At 43.3% G+C, this 23703-nt stretch overlaps 1 protein-coding gene across 1 annotated transcript in view; it reads left to right on the forward strand.

Moving 5' to 3' along the window:
• The window catches only part of ckap2l (cytoskeleton associated protein 2-like), a 26911-nt gene extending 3477 nt beyond the window's left edge, over positions 1-23434 (forward strand). The window contains exons 5-10 of the mRNA XM_070439334.1: positions 3-999; positions 1395-1593; positions 5273-5428; positions 5849-5909; positions 10746-10914; positions 21826-23434. Coding sequence (XP_070295435.1) covers positions 3-999; positions 1395-1593; positions 5273-5428; positions 5849-5909; positions 10746-10914; positions 21826-22162 — 1919 coding nt within the window. The 3' untranslated portion in view covers positions 22163-23434. The remainder of the gene's footprint in view (positions 1-2; positions 1000-1394; positions 1594-5272; positions 5429-5848; positions 5910-10745; positions 10915-21825) is intronic.
• The last annotated feature ends 269 nt before the right edge of the window (positions 23435-23703 follow it).

Consider the following 23703-nt stretch of genomic DNA (forward strand, 5'->3'; position numbering starts at 1 on the left):
AGGCCTTGTGTCTGTCCAGGTGCAGCCTAGAAGCACCACCGTCCCTGCTCCAGCATCAGCCTCCTTCACCCCCCTGGTCTTGAACAGAGCATGCCCAAGCACCAGCCCAGTCCCAGCTGTGACCCAAAAGCCACCAGTTACTGCTCAGAGGAGAAGGAATCCCTTCACTGGCGTGAGTGAGACTAACCAGAGGACAACTGCCTCGGCTGTGGACAATGGGCAAAGGAGGAGCCAAGCTGTGAGTAGGACTGATTCCAAACCACTCCCAGAGAGATCCAGTAAACCAGCAGGGCAGAGACAACCTGTCACTGGACCTAAACCCATCATCCAAGGCCCTACTGGTCCTGGGCACAAGACTGCAGCTACGAAGCCAGGTAATAAAAGGACAACCAAAACCTCTCCCAGAGTTTCCATCCAAGAGGTTGAGTGTATTCAGAGGGCTGCATCACAGCACAGGGCTGAGGCTAGAGAAGCAGGAGCCAGCACTAGGATATGGAAGGCTGCCTCTCGAGCTTCCACCGGGATAACAGGAAACCAATGGCAGAACACGGCTCTGAGTAGGGCCATGCATGCAGCTGTGGCTGCGATGGGACAGAAAAGCAGCGGCGAGGAAAACCGAGGCATGGTGGAGAGCGGGTGGGCAGACACTGACACCAAGAATGAGCCCAATGCTCCATCGCCCTCATCAACATCTCCGGCGTGTTGGCCTAGGCCTCACAGCAGCACAGTAAATGGTGTGTGGATCCCCCAGACGGTGCCTCGCTCNGCTCCATCGCCCTCATCAACATCTCCGGCGTGTTGGCCTAGGCCTCACAGCAGCACAGTAAATGGTGTGTGGATCCCCCAGACGGTGCCTCGCTCTGCCAAAAAGTCCAGCCATGGCCAGGAGGAGGTGGGGTGGGAGGCTGGTGTTGGCCTTAAGACACCCAGAGACCAGGCCAGGGTCGTGCCCAAGACAGAGGGCCGCAGGAAGATGACAGCTGCCCAGGAAGAGAGAATGTCAGTTTTAGTTTTTTTATTGTAAATTAGATAAGTACTAGGAAGTAGAATACAGTACATTTACATTTTTGTGATTTTAGCAGACAATCTTATACAGAATGACTTGAAGTCTTAAAATATTAAACTCTAGACTGGTTGAATAAGGCCTTGTGTTACACAGTGCACAAAACTACTGTGATTTTGTTTGTTGAAATAACATCAAGATAACATTGTCATTTCACTTCAGTAAAAGGTATGTGTGTTGGTATCGTAGCATATGAATGTGCTGGGTCTTTTCCATTATACCACCATATTCTTTCCACCCAGCTCCTCATTTAATAGAGTGTGGTTGAGTTGGACTACAAACATCTGACTTTACCCCAACATTTTACTGAACAACCTGTGTGTGTCTTCAGGCAGAAGCTCCAGGAATGGCGTGAGAACAGGGGCATCTCCTACAAGCGTCCCCCCATGCCGGTGAGGCCTCCTCGGGTGCGGCGCACCWTGGCCCTRCCTCAGGCTTACTGGGACGGTATGGAGGAGGAAGTTGAGGCCAGGTCTCTGGTTGAAGCTGTGGACCGGTGCCTGGCTGACTGCATCAAGRTGCTGAATGAGGTGTGGCAGAGGAATGGGTTGGGTTAGATTACATGAATTGACAGACATTTAAAATATATGACAAATCAACTGGGGGGTTGATTGGTACTCTGTTGGCGGATTACTGTCTTGTGGCTGTTCACATGGCGMTTTCCCTCTCAGCCCACCCYCCCTTCTCCCAACCGGCAACACTAAAGCTGCCAGTCYTCAGCAAGACGCTTTTTKMTAGCTATTAAGTAGTAGATTACCAAATTCCCAATTAACAAATAGTAATTAAGATGGAATTGTGTAGTAATGTGAATATAAAATATGTATGTCCCTAAACTCTCATCATCACTACTCAAWTGACAAAATCATCAGTACTGACTCACTCATGTACATGTAGGAAATAAGTAGTGAACCAACGTGTTGTCGAGTAGAACTTGTAAGGTAGTGATGAATACTAGGTTCATTTTCTTCTTCTTGAGGTTATGGTGATATAATGCCATCTGGTGGCAACTAGAAACTATTGCATTTTTTTTTTACTATTACAAATTGATGGTCCTTGAAAATTAATTTTAGTGATTGAAAAAACTGGTTTGGCCGGTTGCTTTGTGTGTCGCCATTAATCCATCCAACACAAATATTAATCCAACACATGGTCAGGTCAGGTGATTTAGTTTCCATTATTCAGGGAATAATGGCCTAATAAAACAGACAGGGCTTTGGTCAAAAGTAGTGCACTACGTAGGGCAGTGGTTCTCTAACCTTTCCTTGGGGACCCACAGATGTTTCGCAATTTTGCTGTCGCCAAATGGCTCACCCTGGTGATTCAGTGAGTCGGGTGTGGTTGGTAGACGTCTGAGCACCACTGACGTAGGGCATAGGGTGACATTTGGAACACAGCCTCTGCCTTCACTGTGAGAGCAAGGCATTTGGAACACCGCCTCTGCCTTCACTGTGAGAGCAAGGCATTTGGAACACAGCCTCTGCCTTCACTGTGAGAGCAAGGCATTTGGAACACCGCCTCTGCCTTCACTGTGAGAGCAAGACATTTGGAGGAACAGGTATATTGTTCCGCAGGTGCTATTCATTAGTGGTGCAACTCTTCCAGGTTGTGTAAGACATGTACATAAACTCAGCAAAAAAAGAAACGTCCTCATTGTCAACTGCGTTTATTTTCAGGAAACTTAACATGTGTAAATATTAATAAGTAATGTCGTTATCATTAGTAGGCTTAGTATAGCAGCCTTGTATAACCACCATCGAGCTGTAGGCCTAAGAACGAGTCCTGTTAAGTCTTCATACGGTAACTTACTTAGGCCTATATTTCTATATAAACTCAGCAAAAGAAGAAACGTCCTCACTGTCAACTGCTCTTATTTTCAGGAAACTTAACGTGTGTAAATATTTGTATGAACTAGAGGTCGACCGATTATGATTTTTCAACGCAGATACCGATTATTGGAGGACCAAAAKAGCCGATACCGATTAATCGGCCGATTTAAAATAAAACATGATTTTTTATTTGATTTTTTATACATTTATGTGTAATAATGACAATTACAACAATACTGAATGGACACTTATTTTAACTTAATATAATACATCAATAAAATCAATTTAGCCTCAAATAAATAATGAAACATGTTCAATTTGGTTTAAATAATGCAAAAACAAAGTGTTGGAGAAGAAAGTAAAAGTGCAATATGTGCCATGTAAGAAAAAGTCCTTTGCTCAGAACATGAGAACATATAAAAGCTGGTGGTTCCTTTTAACATGAGTCTTCAATATTCCAAGGTAAGAAGTTTTAGGTTGTAGTTATTATAGGAATTATAGGACTATTTCTCTCAATACGATTTGTATTTCATATACCTTGGATTATTGGATGTTTTTATAGGCGCTATAGTATTGCCAGTGTAACAGTATAGCTTCCGTCCCTCTCCTCGCCCCTACCTGGGCTCGAACCAGGAACACATCGACAACAGCCACCCTCGAAGCAGCGTTACCCATCGCTCCACAAAAGCCGCGGCCCTTGCAGAGCAAGGGGAACAACCACTCCAAGTCTCAGAGGGAGTGACGCTTGAAACGCTATTAGCGCGCACCCCGCTAACTAGCTAGCCATTTCACATCGGTTACACCAGCCTAATCTCGGGAGTTGATAGGCTTGAAGTCATAAACATCTCAATGCTTGAAGCACAGCGACGAGCTGCTGGCAAAATGCACGAAAGTACTGTTTGAATGAATGCTTACGAACCTGCTGGTGCCTACCATCGCTCAGTCAGACTGCTCTATCAAATCATAGACTTAATTATAACATAATAACACACAGAAATACGAGCCGTAGGTCATTWAATAAGGTCGAATCCATAAACTATCATCTCGAAAACAAGATGTTTATTCTTTCAGTGAAATACGGAACCGTTCCGAATTTTATCTTACGGGTGGCATCCATAAGTCTAAATATTCCTGTTACCTTGCACAACCTTCAATGTTATGTCATAATTACATAAAATTCTGGCAAATTAGGCGGTCCAAACTGTTGCATATACCCTGACTCTGCGTGCAATGAACGCAAGAGAAGTGACACAATTTCCCCWGGTTAATATTGCCTGCTAACCTGTATTTCTTTTAGCTAAATATGCAGGTTTAAAAATATATACTTCTGTGTATTGATTTTAAGAAAGGCATTGATGTTTATGGTTAGGTACAGTCGTGCAACGATTGTGCTTTTTTCGCAAATGCGCTTTTGTTAAATCATCCCTCGTTTGGCTAAGTTGACTGTATTTGTTAGGAAGAAAAGTTGAAATCGGCCCTAATTAATCGGCCATTCAGATTAATCGGTCGACCTCTACTCAGGATATGTGGTTTCCAGTTTGTATAAAGTCCAGTGAAGCTCTTTGAGGGCCGTTGTGGTATTGGCTTGAGGAGGAATATACACAGCTGTGATTATAACCAAAGATAATTCTCTTGGTGGTAATACGGTTAACATTTGATTGAGGTATTCCAGTGAATAGGTGAACAACAGGACTTGAGTTCCTGTATGTTATCACAGTCACACCATGAGCAGTTAATCATGAAACATACACCCCCGCCCTTGTTCTTCCTGGAGAGATTTGTATTCCTGTCTGCACGATGAACTGAGAACCCAACTGGATGTACTGACTCAGACAGTATATCCAGAGAGACATATTTCCATGAAACAGTATGTTACAATCCCTGATGTCTCTCTGGAAGGAGATCCTCACCCTGAGCTCGTCAACTTTATTATCCAGACACTAAACATTAGCGAGTAATATACTCTGAAGCTGTGGGTGGTATGCGCGCRTCCTGAGTGGGACTAGAAGTCCACTTCGAGTACGTCTTCTCCACTGGTGATGTTTTGGATCAGCCTCTGGAATCAGTTCAATTGCCTGGGGGGGTACGAACAAAGGATAAGATTTGGGAAAGTTGTATTCCTGGTGAGTTACCGCCGCTCTGAAATCCAAAAGTTCTTCCCGGCTGCGTAATAACACAACATTTGCAGTATTTCATTTTTGTATTATTTCCTACATTATTAGGCAAGCAAAGTGGCCAAGGGGCTAGAAGCACGGCTGCCCTCTRTTGACGCCATCTTTGTTTCTGTGTCTCTGCCTGTGTTTCTATGTCTGACTGACTGTTCCTGTGGCTGACTTACTGTGTTTCTGACTGTGTTTCTGTGTGTTTCCCCCACCCCCTACAGGGCTGCCTGTCCTCCCAGGTGCAGGAGATGCTGTCCACTGTGCCCATGGCCGAGAAGTTCTCCAAGTACTGGATCTGCCAGGCCCGTCTGATGGAGCGCCAGGGCAACCTGGAGGTTCTGCCGCTGTTTGAAGAGGCTGTACGAGTGGTGTTAGAGGTACAGCATACTCCCTTTACCTCACCCCTCGCTCTCTCTATACCTCTCCATCTCTATACCCCATGCCTCTCTATCTGCTGGCCCTGTTAGAGGAGGCAGGACTAGTCTTCCTACAGGTCAAAGCTACTCTCTCATCCCTCTATCTGCTCTGTTTTTCTTATTTTATATTTCTCTCTCCTTCCCCAACAGGGGGAATCTTAGTCTAGCAACATCAATCCTCTCTCTCTCTAGGTGTGTGTGTGTGTGTGTGTGTGTGTGTGTGTGTGGTGTGTTTAGACCTTCTCTGAAGAATTCTCTAAACTAAATTTAGAGCTGCTTACTTTGGTATCTATTTCATTTAAACTAGTAATATGATGGTTTGGTATCTATTTCATTTAAACTAGTAATATGATGGTTTGGTATCTATTTCCTCTCCTTCAGCCAGTGGATGAGCTGCGGACTGTTGTGTTTGAGATGCTGAAAAAGAAGGAAGAGACACAAGGTAATGAGGAAACTAGAAAGGCAGCAACATCCCTAATAAGTGACTCTGTCTCAATTCATCTCGATTCCTCACATCCTATCTCCTTGCCTCTTTTAGGATACTTTGTTCCTGCCAAAACCAGCACGTAGATCTAGGAAGACACACTGCTGTGTCCATGGCTTTCTCTTTCTGTTGGCCGTACCAGGGTCACGCATCTTGAAAATGTTCAAATCAGTTTGCTGCTGTATTTGCTGTTATAGAAAATATTAAGTAAAGATTCTTTCRGCTGTCAAGATTTGTGGAAGGAATCCAACCGAGGCTCCAATCCTAAAATAATGTATTATGGCTATTGCCATGCTCTTCCATGTGTTGAGTCAGTTCCAGTATTCTTATCGTATGTTAATCATTTTGTCGTCATGGATTTTGACTGCTTAGTAATAATGGGGGGAAAGTGTCCAGGTGTACAGTGAATAGTTGTGGTTCATATTACTGAACATCTGAAAGCCCCGAGACGTTTGATTTCACAAGAGAGCAGGTTTCTGACTCATGTTACCAGTTACTAGTGAATAATATCATTTAATATGCATGGAGAGGGGATAAGTATGGATGTTGTTGTTATTATTAGTCTGTGAAGTAGAGGTCGGCCGATTTATGATTTTTCGACGCCGATGCCGATTATTGGAGGACCAAAAAAGCCGATACCAATTAATCGGCCGATTTTGTATATTTTTTCAAATATATATTTGTAAATAATGACAATTACAACAATACTGAATGAACAATGAACACTTATTGTAACTTAATATAATACATAAATAAAATCTATTTAGTCTCAAATAAATAATGAAACATGCTCAATTTGGTTTAAATAATGCAAAAACAGTTGGAGAAGAAAGTAAAAGTGCAATATGTGCCATGTAAAAAAAGGTAACGTTTAAGTGATTTTCTCAGAACATATGAAAGCTGGTGGTTCAATATTCCCAGTTAAGAAGTTTTAGGTTGTAGGTATTAGAGAAATTATGACGCGTCGACTATTTCTCTCTATACAATTTGTATTTCATATACCTTTGACTACTGGATGTTCTTATAGGCACTAGTATTGCCAGCCTAATCTCGGGAGTTGATAGGCTTGAAGTCATAAACAGCGCTGTGCCTCAAGSATTGCTAAGAGCTGCTGGCAAACGCAGTAAAGTGCTGTTTGAATGAATGCTTATGAGCCTGCTGCTGCCTAACACTGCTCAGTCAGACTGCTCTATCAAATATCAAATCGTAGACTTAATTATAATATAATAAACACAGAAATACGAGCCTTTGTTCATTAATATGGTAAAATACGGAAACTATCATTTCGAAAACAAAACGTTTATTCTTTCAGCGAAATTAGGAACTTTTCCATATTTTATCGAGCGGATGGCAACCCTAAGTCTAAATATTGCTGTTACATTGCACAACCTTCAATGTTATGTCATAATAATGTAAAATTCTGGCAAATTAATTACGGTCACACAGTTCGCAACGAGCCAGGCGACCCAAACTGTTGCATATACCCTGACTCTGCTTGCACTGAACGCAAGAGAATTGACCCAATTTCCATAGTTAATATTGCCTGCTAACATGAATTTCTTTTAACTAAATATGCAGGTTTTAAAAAATATATACTTCTGTGTATTGATTTTATGAAAGGCATTGATGTTTATGGTTAGGTACATTTTTCACCCCTTTGGCGAAGTTGAAATAGGCTGTGATTCGATGATAAATTAACAGGCACCGCATTGATTATATGCAGGTTTTAAAAAATATATACTTCTGTGTATTGATTTTATGAAAGGCATTGATGTTTATGGTTAGGTACATTTTTCACCCCTTTGGCGAAGTTGAAATAGGCTGTGATTCGATGATAAATTAACAGGCACCGCATTGATTATATGCAATGCAGGACTAGCTAGTTAACCTAATAATATTGTAATGACCCGGCTGGGTCATAAAGGGAAAAGAGACGGACTCTAGGTGTGCAGGTCAGAACACAGGTTTATTCCTAAACTGGGCTATTGTCCCGGCCACAGCCCACGCCGCTAAATGCCGAACATACACAATGTTACCCTGTCGAGTTACGGGTCACTCTCATAGGAACAGATCAAGGCCCCGAACAGAGAAGAAAAAGATGATACAGTAATCCCTATTTATGCATTTCCAAATCCCGCGGGATTACCCATCATACCCCCCCCCAACCTTTCCATCTGTCCTGACATATTTAACCCCTGCTAGTAGCCATGAGAACCATAACACACCCACAAACACAGAACACAATACCGGGTCGTTACAATATCATWAACCATGTGTAGTTAACTAGTGATTGTGAAGATTGATTGTTTTTTATAAGATAAGTTTAATGCTAGCTAGCAACTTACCTTGGCTCCTTGCATCCACAAGGTCCTTTTGACGCTGCACTCACGTAACAGGTGGTCAGCCTGCCACGCAGTGTCCTCGTGGATTGCAATATAATCGGCGTCCAAAAACGCAGATTACCGATTGTTAAGAGAACTTGAAATTGTCGCGATTCGAAACCAAAGTTTGAAGMCAAAACCTTTTGCAGTGGTTTTAGTGAAAGTAGATGATCCAAACTAGCCACTTGTGAAATGCACTCAAAAAATAATAAAAACACAATCTCCATCTCGCTAGCTAGCTACTACGTTGTCTGGTCATCACTAGTTACCACAGCCACAAAGTCATTAACTCTGCCTATTTCTAAAATGTTTCTTCTTAAAATCTGATGTTAAACCTAACCTTAACCACACTGCTAACCTTATGCCTAACCTTAAATGATGAACAAAAAGCACATTTTTGTTTTCCAGATTTTTTTTCTCCCGATATAACCAATTTACAATTTAATGGCTGTTGTAACTAGTGGAAACCTATCCGTCTGGGATGTTTGCACTAGGGCAACAACCGGATAAGGTGGTGATGTCACCGGATAAGGCAGTGACACGCTTCCCTGTTCTGAAGACTCCTCTCTGTCCCAATTAGTAGCCCAACATTCCTATCCGCTAGGGTACCTGCCCCAACCAATGGTTGTGACTAGAGGGAGTACAGCTACGACCAGAAGTGACATTTCGTAGCAGGTTAGGAGAATGTTTTAGCTAATCCTTTTCCTAATATTAACCTATTAACCTGCCACATGAATTATCCTAACCTGCTATGAAAAAGTCACTTCCAGGTGTAGCTGTGTTCCCTCTTGTCACAACCGTTGGTGGGTGTGGAAACCAATTCACAGTTTTGTGCTCCCGAGTGGTGCAGCGGTCTAAGGCACTGCATCTCGGTGTAAGAGGTGTCACTACAGACACCCTGAATCGATTCCAGGCTGTTTCACAACCAGCCCTGATTAGGAGTCCCATAGGGCGGCGCACAATTGGCCCAGGGTCGTTAGGGTTTTGGCCGGTGTAGGCCGTCATTGTAAATAAGATTTTGTTCTTAACTGACTTGCCTAGTTAAATAAAGGTGAAATAAAACTTTTTATTTTATTTTTTATAGTCGATGATAATTAGAGGTACATATGGTCATAAAGAATTATATCCGTTTAGAATCTAACCGTTGTCAGTAAAGCAGTGAATTTGGAGCATAAAAACAGCAGCCCTTCATACCTCCCACACTGTACCAATGTTCCAGCTTCAATGTTATCTTTACCTGCGACCGTTGGGACAGGTCCTGACTAGAAAGGGAAAGGGGTTACATACAGTAGTCAGTTGCACAACTGAATGCATTCCACCAGAACGCAGGTGAAGGTTAAACAAATCATTTTTCGCAATTTCCTGTGACTTAGCCACCACAAATGTCTTTGCTAGCAAGCGTGACAGTGTCTGCCAAACGGCAAAGTGTGTCCAGCAATTTTTACATTTTGACGTTCTATGACATCTCCACTTTCCAAGCGTATAATATGTTAGGTTCTAAATGAACCGTGTAAAAACTCACAGATGATTATTAAAGCTCAAACCAAGTTTATTCACCCAAAGAGTCAGACAGCTGAACAGACAAAGACATGTTCCCACCAGCACAAGTGTGTGTGTATATATACCCTAATTTAGATGAAGTCTCCTTCCCTCTAAACAACTTCCTGTCTAGCAATAAAGCTGTAAAGTGATGTGGGTAATAAACTGTTCCTTCTCTTACTGTGACCTGACCTCGGCCCACATTCATCACTAATCTACAGCTCTCCACCCTTATCGGTGACCGCAACCATGTGATTTCCTGTTCCCTTACGTAACATCCCAAGCCCCTGGCTTATATCCAACCTGAATTGACTCCACCTTATACATTCCTCCTACAGATAACCATTCACTTCTGGTGTAGCAAGTATTTCAAATTACAACCCAACAACTGATTTGAGTACTGATTGGGGTGGCAGGTAGCCTAGTGGTTTAGAGCGTTGGGCCAGTAACCGAAAGGTTGCTAGATCGAATCCCCGAGCTGACAAGGTAAAAATCTGTCGTTCTGTCCCTGAACAAGGCCCACCGTTCCTAGGTCGTCATTGAAAATAAGAATTTGTTCTTAAGTGACTTGCCTAGTTAAATAAAAAATGTAATAAAACTGAAACCAGACTGGTCTTTCTCCTCTCCATAGTATATTTCATATTTCCAGTTAAGAAGTCAGAATCCATCAAATAGAATATAGTTTTGGTGGTGGTGTCATGAATGAGTTTACGACACCAGAACACTGTGATATCCTGAAGAGGTGGGACCAGTAAACGGCGATGCACTTGAATGGAGAGTTTACACTTTTTTTTTTTTTTATGCCATTTAGCAGTGTGTGTGCACACGTCTCAGTAGTTGACTATACCATTCTTCTTATTGCTACTACTTCCAGGTCAGTCTACCGTAGCATCGGAGCAGGAGCCTGTAAGAGAGCAGGATGACGTTATGGAGCTTCACTCTACACCAGACCCCATGGCCACACCCACAGCCGTCAAAGCCCTGATCCGTGGTGACCGAGGAGGCTCGTCTGTGGTCAAGTACAAGATCACCGCCACTCCAGGGTACTATATGACCTCTGACCTGACTGCCTTTGATCTTTCTCTGATCCGGTTACCGTCAGCCATTTTAAAGCTACAACCTGATATTTGAAAAACAAAAAGGCAGCCCCGTTACTTGTTTAGATATACAGTCATTTTACCTTAAGCAGAGACTTGTATCTCTAGTCTGGCAGGCCCTTGCCTGCGTTAAACCCTTACACAAAGTAGAAATTGACCTACAGTGCATTCAGAAGGTATTCAGACCCCTTCTTCTCTGCAGGTCCTCTCAAGCTCTGTCAGGTTGGATGGGGAGCATCACTGCACAGCTATTTTCAGGTTTCTCCAGAGATGTTTGAGGTTCACGGTTCAAGTCCGGGCTCTGGCTGGGCCACTCAAGGACATTCAAAGACTTGTCCTGAAGCAGGTTTTCATCAAGGATCTCTCTGTACTTTCCTCTGTTCATCTTTCCCTCAAGTCTGAATAGTCTCCAAGTCCTTGCTGCTGAAAACATCCCCACAGCATGATGCTGCCACCACCATGCTTCATCGTAGGGATGTGCCAGGTTTCCTCCAGACATGACGCTTGGCATTCCGGCCAAAGAGTTCAATCTTGGTTTCATCATGGTCGGAGAGTCCTTTAGCTGCCTTTTGGCAAACTCCAAGCGGGCTGTCGTGCCTTTTACTGAGGAGTGGCTTCCGTCTAGTCACTCTACCATAAAGGCCTGATTGGTGGATTGCTGAAGAGATGGTTGTCCTTCTGGAAGGTTCTCCCATCTCCACAGAGGAACTCTGGAGCTCTGTCAGAGTGACCATCGGGTTCTTGGTCACCTCACTGACCAAGGCCCTTCTTCCCCAATTGCTCAGTTCGGCCGGAAGGCCAGCTCTAGTCTTAGTGGTTCCAAACTTCTTCCATTTAAGAATGATCAAGGCCACTGTGTCTTGGGGACCTTCAATGCTGCAGAACATCATTTTTTCCGTACCCATCCCCAGACCTGTGCCTCGACACAATCCTGCCTCGACACAATCCTGTCTCGGAGCTCTACGGACAATTCCTTCAACCTCATGGCTTGGTTTTTGCTCTGACATGCACTGTCGACTGTGGGACCTTATATAGACCGCTGTGTGCGTTTCCAAATCATGTCCAATCAATTGAATTTACAACAGGTGGACTCCAAGTTGTAGAAACATCTCAAGGGTGATCAATAGAAACAGGATGAACCTGAGCTCAGTTTTGAGTTTCATAGCAAAGGTTCTGAATACTTATGTAAATAAGGTGTTTTATGAGGTAATTAATAAGGTTTTTTAGTTAGTAAATTATGAAAAAATTATAACCTGTTTTTGCTTTGTCATTGTGGGATATTGTGTGTAGATTGAGGAATGTATATTTAATCAATTTTAGAATAAGGCTGTAAAGTAACAAAATGTGGAAAAGGAAGGGGTCTGAATACTTTCCAAATGCACCGTAGGTATTCCTCTTATCTAGTTGTGTGAGGGCAGTGTGGAGTGAAATTCAGATTATGCCATCAATGGATCTGTTGGGGTAAGTATGCATATCGGAGTGGGTAAGGCATGGTGGAGTTGTTTGCCATAACCAGCCTCTCAAAGCACTTCATGATTACCAATGTGAGTGATAGGTCTAACTGGTTTCTCCAAGTGGGCTGACCCCATTTAGTCAACTGGTTTGATTGTTTGGTCGATAGGCTCTTGGTCGACCAAGATTTCTTTAGGCGAGCAGTCGCTATTTTATTTTTTTATTCCCCCCATTGTGCACAAGACACCTGTCTGAGTCGCGCCTGTCTCTGGACTAATCCATTGGATGCCACGGGGATGGCACAGTCATCACTCTTAAGACGTGATACTGAAATTGTGTTTGGTTATGTAAAAAATAATGGTGCAACACTAAAATCTAATATTATTTTATAATAAATACGCTTTCTCCCACTTTGTATTGGTCGCTGTCCACGGTTCAGAAACATAATCTTCAGTGTGCCGTTTCTATGTGCATAATAGCAGAATTAACCAGCATATTGGGATTGAGAACAATGTGGCGGAGGAAACAGCCTTTGCTTTAAAATACCTATTCGGACTGGATTCGTTTTTCTGGGGGTGGTCTGGGGATTTTAATTATGTGCACAAACACCACATCTGTAATATTAGTCCCGTCCAAATCTGCCATGTCAGTAATTTGTACTCTTAAAGGTCCTCTTGACATCCTTGTGTTTTGAGAGAAATGTCTGAGTTTGACAGGTGTTGCTCACTGAGCAAGAGAACTATAACTGATTTGATAAATTGAACAAAGTGTTACCCATAGCCTGTAACCCTTGCTGTTAATAGATCGCAAAGCAGCATACAACTGACTTAAACATTTGGAAATGATGAATTCACTTTCTCATCCATAGCCTTAAAACGCATCTCAAGTATACGTTTAGCTCACATCTGAAGGCTATGGGAACTTTTTTTGCTTTTACTGCAGAGCACAAAAATAACCTAATGATTATGATCACACTTCCACAGTTGAAATATCATGGTGACACTATAACAAAGCTGAATTGTGTTTTAGAAACTTGGGAACCAAGCTCGAGTTATCAGTGTAGCCCTGTTATTGTCTGGACTTGTTGAAATTTCTTCATGCCTAGAAAGAAAACATCCAGGCTTCTGTCATAACTGTCAATTGTCTTGGAGAAAAAAATGACAAATACAGGGTGTGGTTTCGTAAACAATAATCCCGTATCGTCCTCTGGAATAACAGACATTCTGGGGTAATAATTTCATAACCAACGTTCTCCAGTAATACTAGTCCCGTGCGAATATGGCTTAGCCTTAATGTCTAAGAAAATTGTGGAGTGGGCAAACCCCAACTTAATTAGGTCTATAATAAATAATCTAACTGTTAAATGTTCCTGGCTTTTACAAATAAGCCATATATAGTACCAGTCAAAAGTTAGGACACATCTACTCATTAATGTTTTACTTTTTTTTTTTTTTTACATTGTAGAATAATAAGACATCAAAACCATGAAATAACACATATGGAATCATGTAGTAACCAAAAAAGTGTTAAACAAATCAAAATATCTTTGAGATTCTTCAAAGTAGCCACACTTTGCCTTTGACAGCTTTGCACATTAACAGGTGTGCCTTGTTAATTTGTGGAATTTCTTTCCTTCTTAATGCGTTCAAGCCAATCAGTTGTGTTGTGACAAGGTAGGGGTGGTAGACAGAAGATAGCCCTATTTGGTAAAAGACAAAGTCCAAATTATGGCAAGAACAGCTCAAATAGGCAAAGAGAAACAACAGTCCATCATTACTTTAAGACATGGAGGTCAGTCAATCTGGAAAATTTCAAAAACTTTTAAAGTTTCAAGTGCTGTTGCAAAAACCATCAAGCACTATGATGAAACTGGTTCTCATGAGGACCGCCACAGGAAAGGAAGACCTAGAGTTACCTCTGCTGCAGAGGATAAGTTCATTAGAGTTAACAGCCTGAAGTAATTGCAGCCCAAGTAAATGCTTCAGAGTTCAAGTAACAGACACATCTCAACATCAACTGTTCAGAGGAGACTGCGTGAATCAGGCCTTCATGGTTGAATTGCTGCAAAGAAACCACTACTAAAGGACAGCAATAAGAAAAGACTTGCATGGGCCAAGAAACACAAGCAATGGACATTAGACCGGTGGAAATCTGTCCTTTGGTCTGATGAGTGCAAATTTGAGATTTTTGGTTCCATCTGCCATGTCTTTGTGAGACGCAGAGTAGGTGAACGGATGATCTCTCCGCATGTGTGGTTCCCACCATTAAGCATGAAGGAGGTGGTGTGGGGTGCTTTGCTGGTGACACTGTCAGGGATTTATTTAAAATTCAAGGCACACTTAACCAGCATGGCTACCACAGCATTCTGCAGCGATACGCCATCCCATCTGGTTTGCACTTAGTGGGACTATCATCTGTTTTTCAGCAGGACAATGACCCAAAACACACCTCCAGGCTGTGTAAGCGCTATTTGGCCAAGAAGGAGAGTGATGGAGTGCTGCATCAGATGGCCTGGCTTCCACAATTACCCAACCTCTACCCAATTGAAATGGTTTGGGATGAGTTGGACCACAGAGGGAAGGAAAAGCAGCCAACAAATGTTCAGCATATGTGGGAACTCCTTCAAGACTGTTGGAAAAGCATTCCAGGTGAAGCTGGTTGAGGGAATACCAAGAGTGTGCAAAGCTGTCATGGCAAAGGGTGGCTACTTTGAAGAAACTCAAATCTCAAATATATTTTGATTTAACACGTTTTTGGTTATTACATGATTCCATAGGTGTTATAACATAGTTTTGATGTCGTCACTATTATTCTACATTGTAGAAAATAGTCAAAATAAAGAAAAACCCTTGAATGAGTAGGATTCTGTCCCAACWTTTGACTGGTACTGTATATCTACAGAAATAAGACAATCTTGCTTCTGTTGCCTGTTTGAGTGTGTTGCAACGGCAAAATGTTGGATAAAGAAATGTTCACAGATTTGGCTGTTTTTAATCATGATCATTGAGCTTGAGCTTTACCATTTCCCCCCCCCACTAGAACAGCCTGGTATTAGTTATAATTTATTTCGTGTTTACACTGTTCCAAACAGGCAGAAAAATAAGGTTGTAATCTATCCGCACCTGTTTGTCACACATATGTACGCAGCTCTAGCTCCTATACCCTCCCTTTTCTTGTTCTCTTTCTTATTATTATGATCATTATGATTATTAATAAGTAATGTCGTTATCATTAGTAGGCTTTGTATAGCAGCCTTGTATAACCACCCTTTGAGCTGTAGGCCTAAGAACGCGTCCTGTTAAGTCTTCATACGGTAGCTTACTTAGGCCTATATTTCTATATAAACTCAGCAAAAGAAGAAACGTCCTCTCACTGCTCTTATTTTCAGGAAACTTAACATGTGTAAATATTTGTATGAACATAAGATTCAACAACTGAGACATAAACTGAACAAGTTCCACAGACATGTGACTAACATAAATTGAATAATGTGTCCCTGAACAAAGGGGGGGGTCAAAATCTAAAGTAACAGTCAGTATCTGGTGTGGCCACCAGCTGCATTAAGTACTACAGTGCATCTCCTCCTTATGGACTGCACCAGATTTGCCAGTTCTTGCTGTGAGATGTTACCCCACTCTTCCACCAAGGCACCTGCAAGTTCCCGGACATTTCTGGGGCGGAATGGCCCTAGCCCTCACCCTCCGATCCAACAGGTCCCAGATGTGCCCAATGGGATTGAGATATGGGCTCTTCGCTGGACATGGCAGAACACTGACATTCCTGTCTTGCAGGAAATCACTCACAGAGAGCAGTATGGCTGGTGGCATTGTCATGCTGGAGGGTTAGGATGAGCCTGCAGGAAGGGTACCACATGAGGGAGGAGGATGTCTTCCCTGTAACGCACAGCGGTGAGATTACCTGCAATGACAACAAGCTCAGTCCGATGATGCTGTGACACACCGCCCCAGACCATGACGGACCCTCCACCTCCAAATCGATCCCACTCCAGAGTACAGGCCTCAGTGTAATGCTCATTCCTTCGACGATAAACGTGAATCCGACCATCACCTCTGGTGAGACAAAACCGCAACTCGTCAGTGAAGAGCACTTTTTGCCAGTCCTGTCTGGTCCAGCGACGGTGAGTTTGTGCCCATAGGCGACTTTGTTGCCGGTGATGTCTGGTGAGGACCTGCCTTACAACAGGCCTACAAGCKCTCAGTCCAGCCTCTCTCAGCCTATTGCGGACAGTCTGAGCACTGATGGAGGGATTGTGCGTTCCTGGTGTAACTCGGGCAGTTGTTGGTGCCATCCTGTACCTGTCCCGCAGGTGTGGTGTTCGGATGTACCAATCCTGTGCAGGTGTTGTTACACGTGGTCTGCCACTGCGAGAACGATCAGCTGTCCGTCCTGTCTCCCTGTAGCGCTGTCTTAGGCAATGTCCGTGCTGTGAGATGCCTAAGGCACGTTCACGCAGATGAGCAGGGACCCTGGGCATCTTTCTTTTGGTGTTTTTCAGAGTCAGTAGAAAGGCCTCTTTACTGTCCTAAATTTTCATGACTGTGACCTTAATTGCCTACCGTCTGTAAGCTGTTAGTGTCTTAACGACCGTTCCACAGGTGCATGTTCATTAATCTTTTGTTTCATTGAACAAGCATGAGAAACAGTGTTTAAACCCTTTACAATGAAGATTTTTACAAATTATCTTGGAAAGACAGGGTCCTGAAAAATTATATTTCTTTTTTTACTGAGTTTATATATAGTGGGGAGAACAAGTATTTGATACACTGACAATTTTGCAGGTTTTCCTACTTACAAAGCATGTAGAGGTCTGTAATTTTTATCATAGGTACACTTCAACTGTGAGAGAKGGAATCTAAAACAAAAATCCAGAAAATCACATTGTATGATTTTTAAGTAATTAATTTGCATTTTATTGCATGACATAAGTATTTGATACATCAGAAAAGCAGAACTGAATATTTGGTACAGAAACCTTAGTTTGCAATTACAGAGATCATACGTTTCCTGTAGTTCTTGACCAGGTTTGCACACACTGCAGCAGGGATTTTGGCCCACTCCTCCATACAGACCTTCTCCAGATCCTTCAGGTTTCGGGGCTGTCGCTGGGCAATACGGACTTTCGGCTCCCTCCAAAGATTTTCTGTTGGGTTCAGGTCTGGAGACTGGCTAGGCCACTCCAGGACCTTGAGATGCTTCTTACGGAGCCACTCCTTAGTTGCCCTGGCTGTGTGTTTCGGGTCGTTGTCATGCTGGAAGACCCAGCCACGACCCATCTTCAATGCTCTTACTGAGGGAAGGAGGTTGTTGGTCAAGATCTCGCGATACATGGCCCCATCCATCCTCCCCTCAATACGGTGCAGTCGTCCTGTCCCCTTTGCAGAAAAGCATCCCCAAAGAATGATGTTTCCACCTCCATGCTTCACGGTTGGGATGGTGTTCTTGGGGTTGTACTCATCCTTCCTATTCCTCCAAAACGGCGAGTGGAGTTTAGAGCAAAAAGCTCTATTTTTGTCTCATCAGACCACATGATCTTCTCCCATTCCTCCTCTGGATCATCCAGATGGTCATTGGCAAACTTCAGACGGGCTGGACAGCGCTGGCTTGAGCAGGGGACCTTGCGTGCGCTGAGGATTTAATCCATGACGGCGTAGTGTGTTACTAATGGTTTTCTTTGAGACTGTGGTCCCAGCTCTCTTCAGGTCATTGACCAGGTCTGCCGTGTAGTTCTGGCTGATCCCTCACATTCCTCATGATCATTGATGCCCCACGAGGTGAGATCTTGCATGGAGCCCCCAGACCGAGGGTGATTGACCGTCATCTTGAACTTCTTCCATTTTCTAATAATTGTGCAACAGTTGTTGCCTTCTCACCAAGCTGCTTGGCTATTGTCCGTAGCCCATCCCAGCCTTGTACAGGTCTACAATTTATCCTGATGTCCTTACACAAGCTCTCTGGTCTTGGCCATTGTGGAGTAGGTGGAGTCTGTTTGTTGAGTGTGTGGACAATGTGTCTTTTATACAGGTAACGAGTTCAAACAGGTGCAGTTAATACAGGTAATGAGTGGAGAAACAGGAGGGCTTCTTTAAAAAGAACTACCAGGTCTGTGAGAGCTGGAATTCTTACTGGTGTGTAGGTGATCAAATAGTTATGTCATGCAATAAAAATGCAATGAATTACTTAAATCATACAATGTGATTTTCTGGATTTTTGTTTTTAGATTCCGTCTCCACAGTTGTAGTGTAACTATGATAAAAAATTACAGACCTCTACATGCTTTGTAAGTAGGAAAACCTGCAAAATCGGCAGTGTATCAAATACTTGTTCTCCCCACTGTATGTATGCATACACACACACACACACACACACACACACAGTTGAAGTCGGAAGTTTGCATACATCTTAGCCAAATACATTAATCAGTTTTTCACAATTCCGGACATTTAACCTAGTTAAAATGCCCCGTCTTTGGTCAGTTAGGACACACTTTATTTTTCAGAATGTGAAATGTCTTATTTCAGATTTGATGTCTTTCATCACATTCCCAGTGAGTCAGACGTTTACATTCTCTCAATTAGTATTTTGGTAGCATTGCCTTTAAATTGTTTAACTTGGGTCAAACGGTTCAGGTAGCCTTCACAAGCTTTCCCCAATACGTTGGGTGAATTTTGTCACATACCTCCTCACTGTGCTTTTGTAACTGAGTCAGGTTTGTTAGGCCTCCTTGCTCGCACACACTTTTTCAGATTCTGCCTAAACATTTTCTATGGGATTGAGGTCGGGCTTTATGATGGCCACTGCAATACCTTGACTTTGTTGTCCTTAAGCCATTTTGCCACAACTTTGGAAGTATGCTTGGGGTCATTGTCCATTGGAAGACCCATTTGTGACACAGCTTTTATCTTCCTGACTAATGTCTTGAGATGTTGCTTCAATATATCCACATAATTTTACTTCTCAGGATGCATCTATTTTGTGACGTGAACCAGTCCCTCCTTGCAGCAAAGCACCCCACAAACATGATGCAGGCCACACCCGTGCTTCATAGTTTGGATGGTGTTCTTCGCTTGCAACCCCCCCCCCCCCCCCATTCCTCCAAACATAACCGATGATCATTATGGCCAAACAGTTCTATTTTTGTTTCATCAGACCATAGGATATTTCTCCAAAAAGTACGGTCTTTGTCCCCATGTGCAGTTGCAATCCGTAATCTGGCATTTTTATGGCGGTTTTGGAGCAGTGGCTTTTTTGTTGCTGAGCGGCCTTTCAGGTTATGTCGATATAGGGTCTGGCCTGAAGCTTGGCTAGTGAACATGCAACATTGTATAACATTTTCTGGACCCTCAGTTTCCTGCGCCAGTGACCTCGGGACAGACACAGCTGTTGGCTATATGTGCAAGGATAAGAAGCAGTGCTCGTGTAAGCGGTCCTAGGTGTAGGAGTCAGGCGCAGGACAGCAGATATGACTAATCAAAGTATTTTACTCATAAAATACAAATATTCAAGGCAAACATGATAGCCCCGAATTACAAATACACAATCACTCACCAACACAACACGGGGAACAGAGGGTTAAATAATAAACAAGTAATTGGTGAGTGAAGCCAGGTGTGAATAGGCACAGACATAACAAATGTAAAGTGGATCGGTGGTGGCTAGAAAGCCGGTGAAGTCAAACGCCGCCCGAACAAGGAGAGGGACCGACTTCGGTGGAAGTCGTGACAGCTCGACGCCCGAACAAGGAGAGGGACCGACTTCGGTGGAAGTCGTGACAGNCGCCCGAACAAGGAGAGGGACCGACTTCGGTGGAAGTCGTGACAGCTCGCCGCCCGAACAAGGAGAGGGACCGACTTCGGTGGAAGTCGTGACAGCTCGACTTCTGCAGGATCTCACCAGAGCTGAGAACCGGTGTCTCAAATGTTCTACTGCTTCACCTCCTGTTCCTCTTTATAAAATATTACATGAAAAGTATTGTGGAGCTCCTGCACCTAAATATAAACAGTACCAGCACCGAAAATCCATACCTGAACCTATTTCAGTTCAAGTCCAGCACTGATAACAAGTAATTAAGTCGGCCTATTTTATGCCGTTTCCACTGGATCAGAGCATTACATTTTCCCCTTTCAAGCTGAGTGGTTATTGAAAAGGGAGAGAGCTTGAAATATTTTAAATACATTGAGGAACCATTGTAATTCTCAATGGATGTAAAAACAGACTTTGTTTGCTTGCTGTTTGAGGTGGTGAAAACATTACTTTGAGATCTCCACAGGTCATTAGTGGTGGTGCGTTAAGCCAATCAGAAATATCAGATCCTCAAATGGGCACATTTTATATGCCTACGTTTGCCCGCTGGCCAGGTAGTCTATAGGCCCACTTCTATGCGTGCGCGTCCTTACTCAACATTGACTGGAGCCCCCCAAACAAAGGACAATGACTAAATTGACAACTGGTACATGAAATGAACCTACACTTGTTAATCACAAGTGTAGCATTGGTTGTGCACTCTGACAATGATAGCTGGAAGACTGGAATAATAATATTGATTGCATTAACAGAAATGACCATAACCAAAGTAACAAACATTGTAGATTTAGATATTATAGGAATTAACATGAATGTACTACTGGGGATGTATGTAATGGGGAATTGATAGACACGAACAAACAATTCACACAATGAAGTTATAAAACAATGAATGTGCACATATTGGCTGGATAGGCAAGTGCATTGTGCATCTGGAAGCATGGCCAATCTGACATCTGCTTTGGCCATGCAGCATTTACAGTGATACGGCCTCAGCAGAAGTCAGGGCTATCATACTCGCTGAGCAGTGCAGAGCTGTCGTCAAGGAAGTGAGTGTGTTTTCTACAGGATGTACCGCCCCCCCACCTACCGTCAACCAATCATGTCAATGCGGAGATATACAGAGCCCTCGGCATTGTCCCACTCTCCCATATGGAGCCTCCGACCACATTTTAGTCTCGGCCTCCACAATGGATTAGTTCACTGAGATGGGTGCAAATGTATAGAGATATATTTGTTACTGCTGGAGTAAAACAATCTTGTTCGACCAACAGCGTAACGACCAAACAATTGACCTGTCAACTAWTTGGAGWCAGRCCTACCCTATATAGTGCACAACTATTGACAAGAGCTGCCATTTCAGTCCCATCACCATGTGTGCTGTATTTAACGTGTGTTCTGGGATTCAAACCCATCACCGTGTGTACTGTATTTAACGTGTGNCTGTATTTAACGTGTGTTCTGGGATTCAAACCCATCACCGTGTGTACTGTATTTAACGTGTGCTCTGGGCTTGTAACCCATCACCATGTGTATGTACTGTTCATACTGTAACCTGTTCTCTCTGATCTCTCCCACCCACAGTGGTTTTAGGAGCCAGAAGAGGGAGGCGGCGGTGGCCCGCGTGTTGGACGGACAGGAGCTGAGATTCTTCACCCCCGTCAGGCGCTCAGTGAGGATCGAGAAGTCCGCGCTCTGCTACCCCGCCTCCCTGCAGGAGCACGACCTATGTGTGGCCTCCTTCAATGACCTGATGGCCCAGCAGGATGAGAGAGAGGGGGAAGGAGAGAGGGAGGGAGACGAAGAGGGGGGAGGCAGCGCCGGGCCCGTCCCAAACGGTCATCTGTACGTGTACAGAGAGAACGGTGCGCTGAGAGACAAGGTCAACATCCAGCTGGTCTACGCTGAGGAAGAAGACTAATGGGCTGTGTCCTAGTAGTGTAAAGTGGCTTCCTCTCCTGCTTTACCCTGATCTACTAGTACAGGAATAGGGAGGTGCTGGATATGGTGCCCACTCACCATCTGGGAATGTAGCTTACACCTGTCCAGTTGTATGTCCTTCAGTGCATCGCCACGTTCCTTAGTGGCGAGCTGTAGTAAAACAAACAGTTCTGAAAGACCTGGGGGATGAGTTTGTCAATCTAAACTTTTCTGTACAGAATCCTGCAGGAAGAGCCTGTCTATCCATCTGTCTGTGTTAACAGGGGACAATGTCTGTCTGGAGGACATGCACAGATGGGTTTCCAACTTGACAGTTACTCATTTGTATGTCAAACCAAAAGCATCCATTGACTTTTTAGATGGACTTTTGTTTTTTTAATGCAAACTGTGGTAAGTTATTTTTATTTTTTTATTTTTTTAGATTGTACATACAGTTGAAGTCAGAAGTTTACATACACTTAGTTTGGAGTCATTAAAACTAGTTTTTCAACCACTCTGCAAATTTCTTGTTAACAAACTATAGTTTTGGCAAGTCTGTTAGGACATCTAATTTGTGCATGACAAGTAATTTTTCGAACAATTGTTTACAGACAGATTATTTKASTTATAATTCACTGTATCACAAGTCCAGTGGGTCAGAAGTTTACATACACTACGTTGACTGTGCCTTTAAACAGATTGGAAAATTCCAGAAAATGACGTGATGGCTTTAGGAACTTCTGTTAGGCTAATTGACATCATTTGAGTCAATTGGAGGTGCACCTGTGGATGTATTTCAAGGCCTGCCTTCAAACTCAGCGCCTCTTTGCTTGACATCATGGGAAAATCGAAAGAAATCAGCCAAGACCCCCAATTTTTGTAGACCATAAGTCTGGTTCATCCTTGGGAGCAATTTTCAAACGCCTGAAGGTACCATGTTCATCTGTACAAACAATAGTACGCATGTATAAACACCATGGGACCACGCAGCTGTCATACCGCTCAGGAAGGTGGCGCATTCTGTCTCCTAGATATGATCGTACTTAGGTGCGAAAAGTGTAATCAATCCCAGAACAACAGCAAAGGACACTGATGCTGAGGATGCTGGAGGAAACAGGTTCAAAAGTATCTATATCCACAGTAAAACAAGTCCTATATCAACATAACCTGAAAGGCCGCTCAGCAAGGAAGAGGGCACTGCTCCAAAACCACCATAAAAAAGCCAGACTACGGTTTGCAACAAAAGCTGAAGAACACATCCCAACTGTGAAGCACGGGGTGGTAACATCATGTTGTGGGGGTGCGTTGCTGCAGAGGGACTGGTGCACTTCACAAAAAAGATGGCATCAATGAGGTAGGAAAAGTATGTGATATATGGGGGAAATTTTTTATAAGCCCTTCTTACATCAGCTGATATCTCAAAGTGCTGTACAGAAACCACCTAAAAACCAACAGCAAGCAATGCAGGTGTAGAAGCACGGTGCTAGGAAAAACTCCCTAGAAAGGCCAAAACCTAGGAAGAAACCTAGAGAGGAACCAGGC

The sequence above is a fragment of the Salvelinus sp. IW2-2015 genome, unplaced genomic scaffold, assembly GCF_002910315.2.
Source record: "Salvelinus sp. IW2-2015 unplaced genomic scaffold, ASM291031v2 Un_scaffold1572, whole genome shotgun sequence".
Lineage (NCBI taxonomy): Eukaryota > Metazoa > Chordata > Actinopteri > Salmoniformes > Salmonidae > Salvelinus > Salvelinus sp. IW2-2015.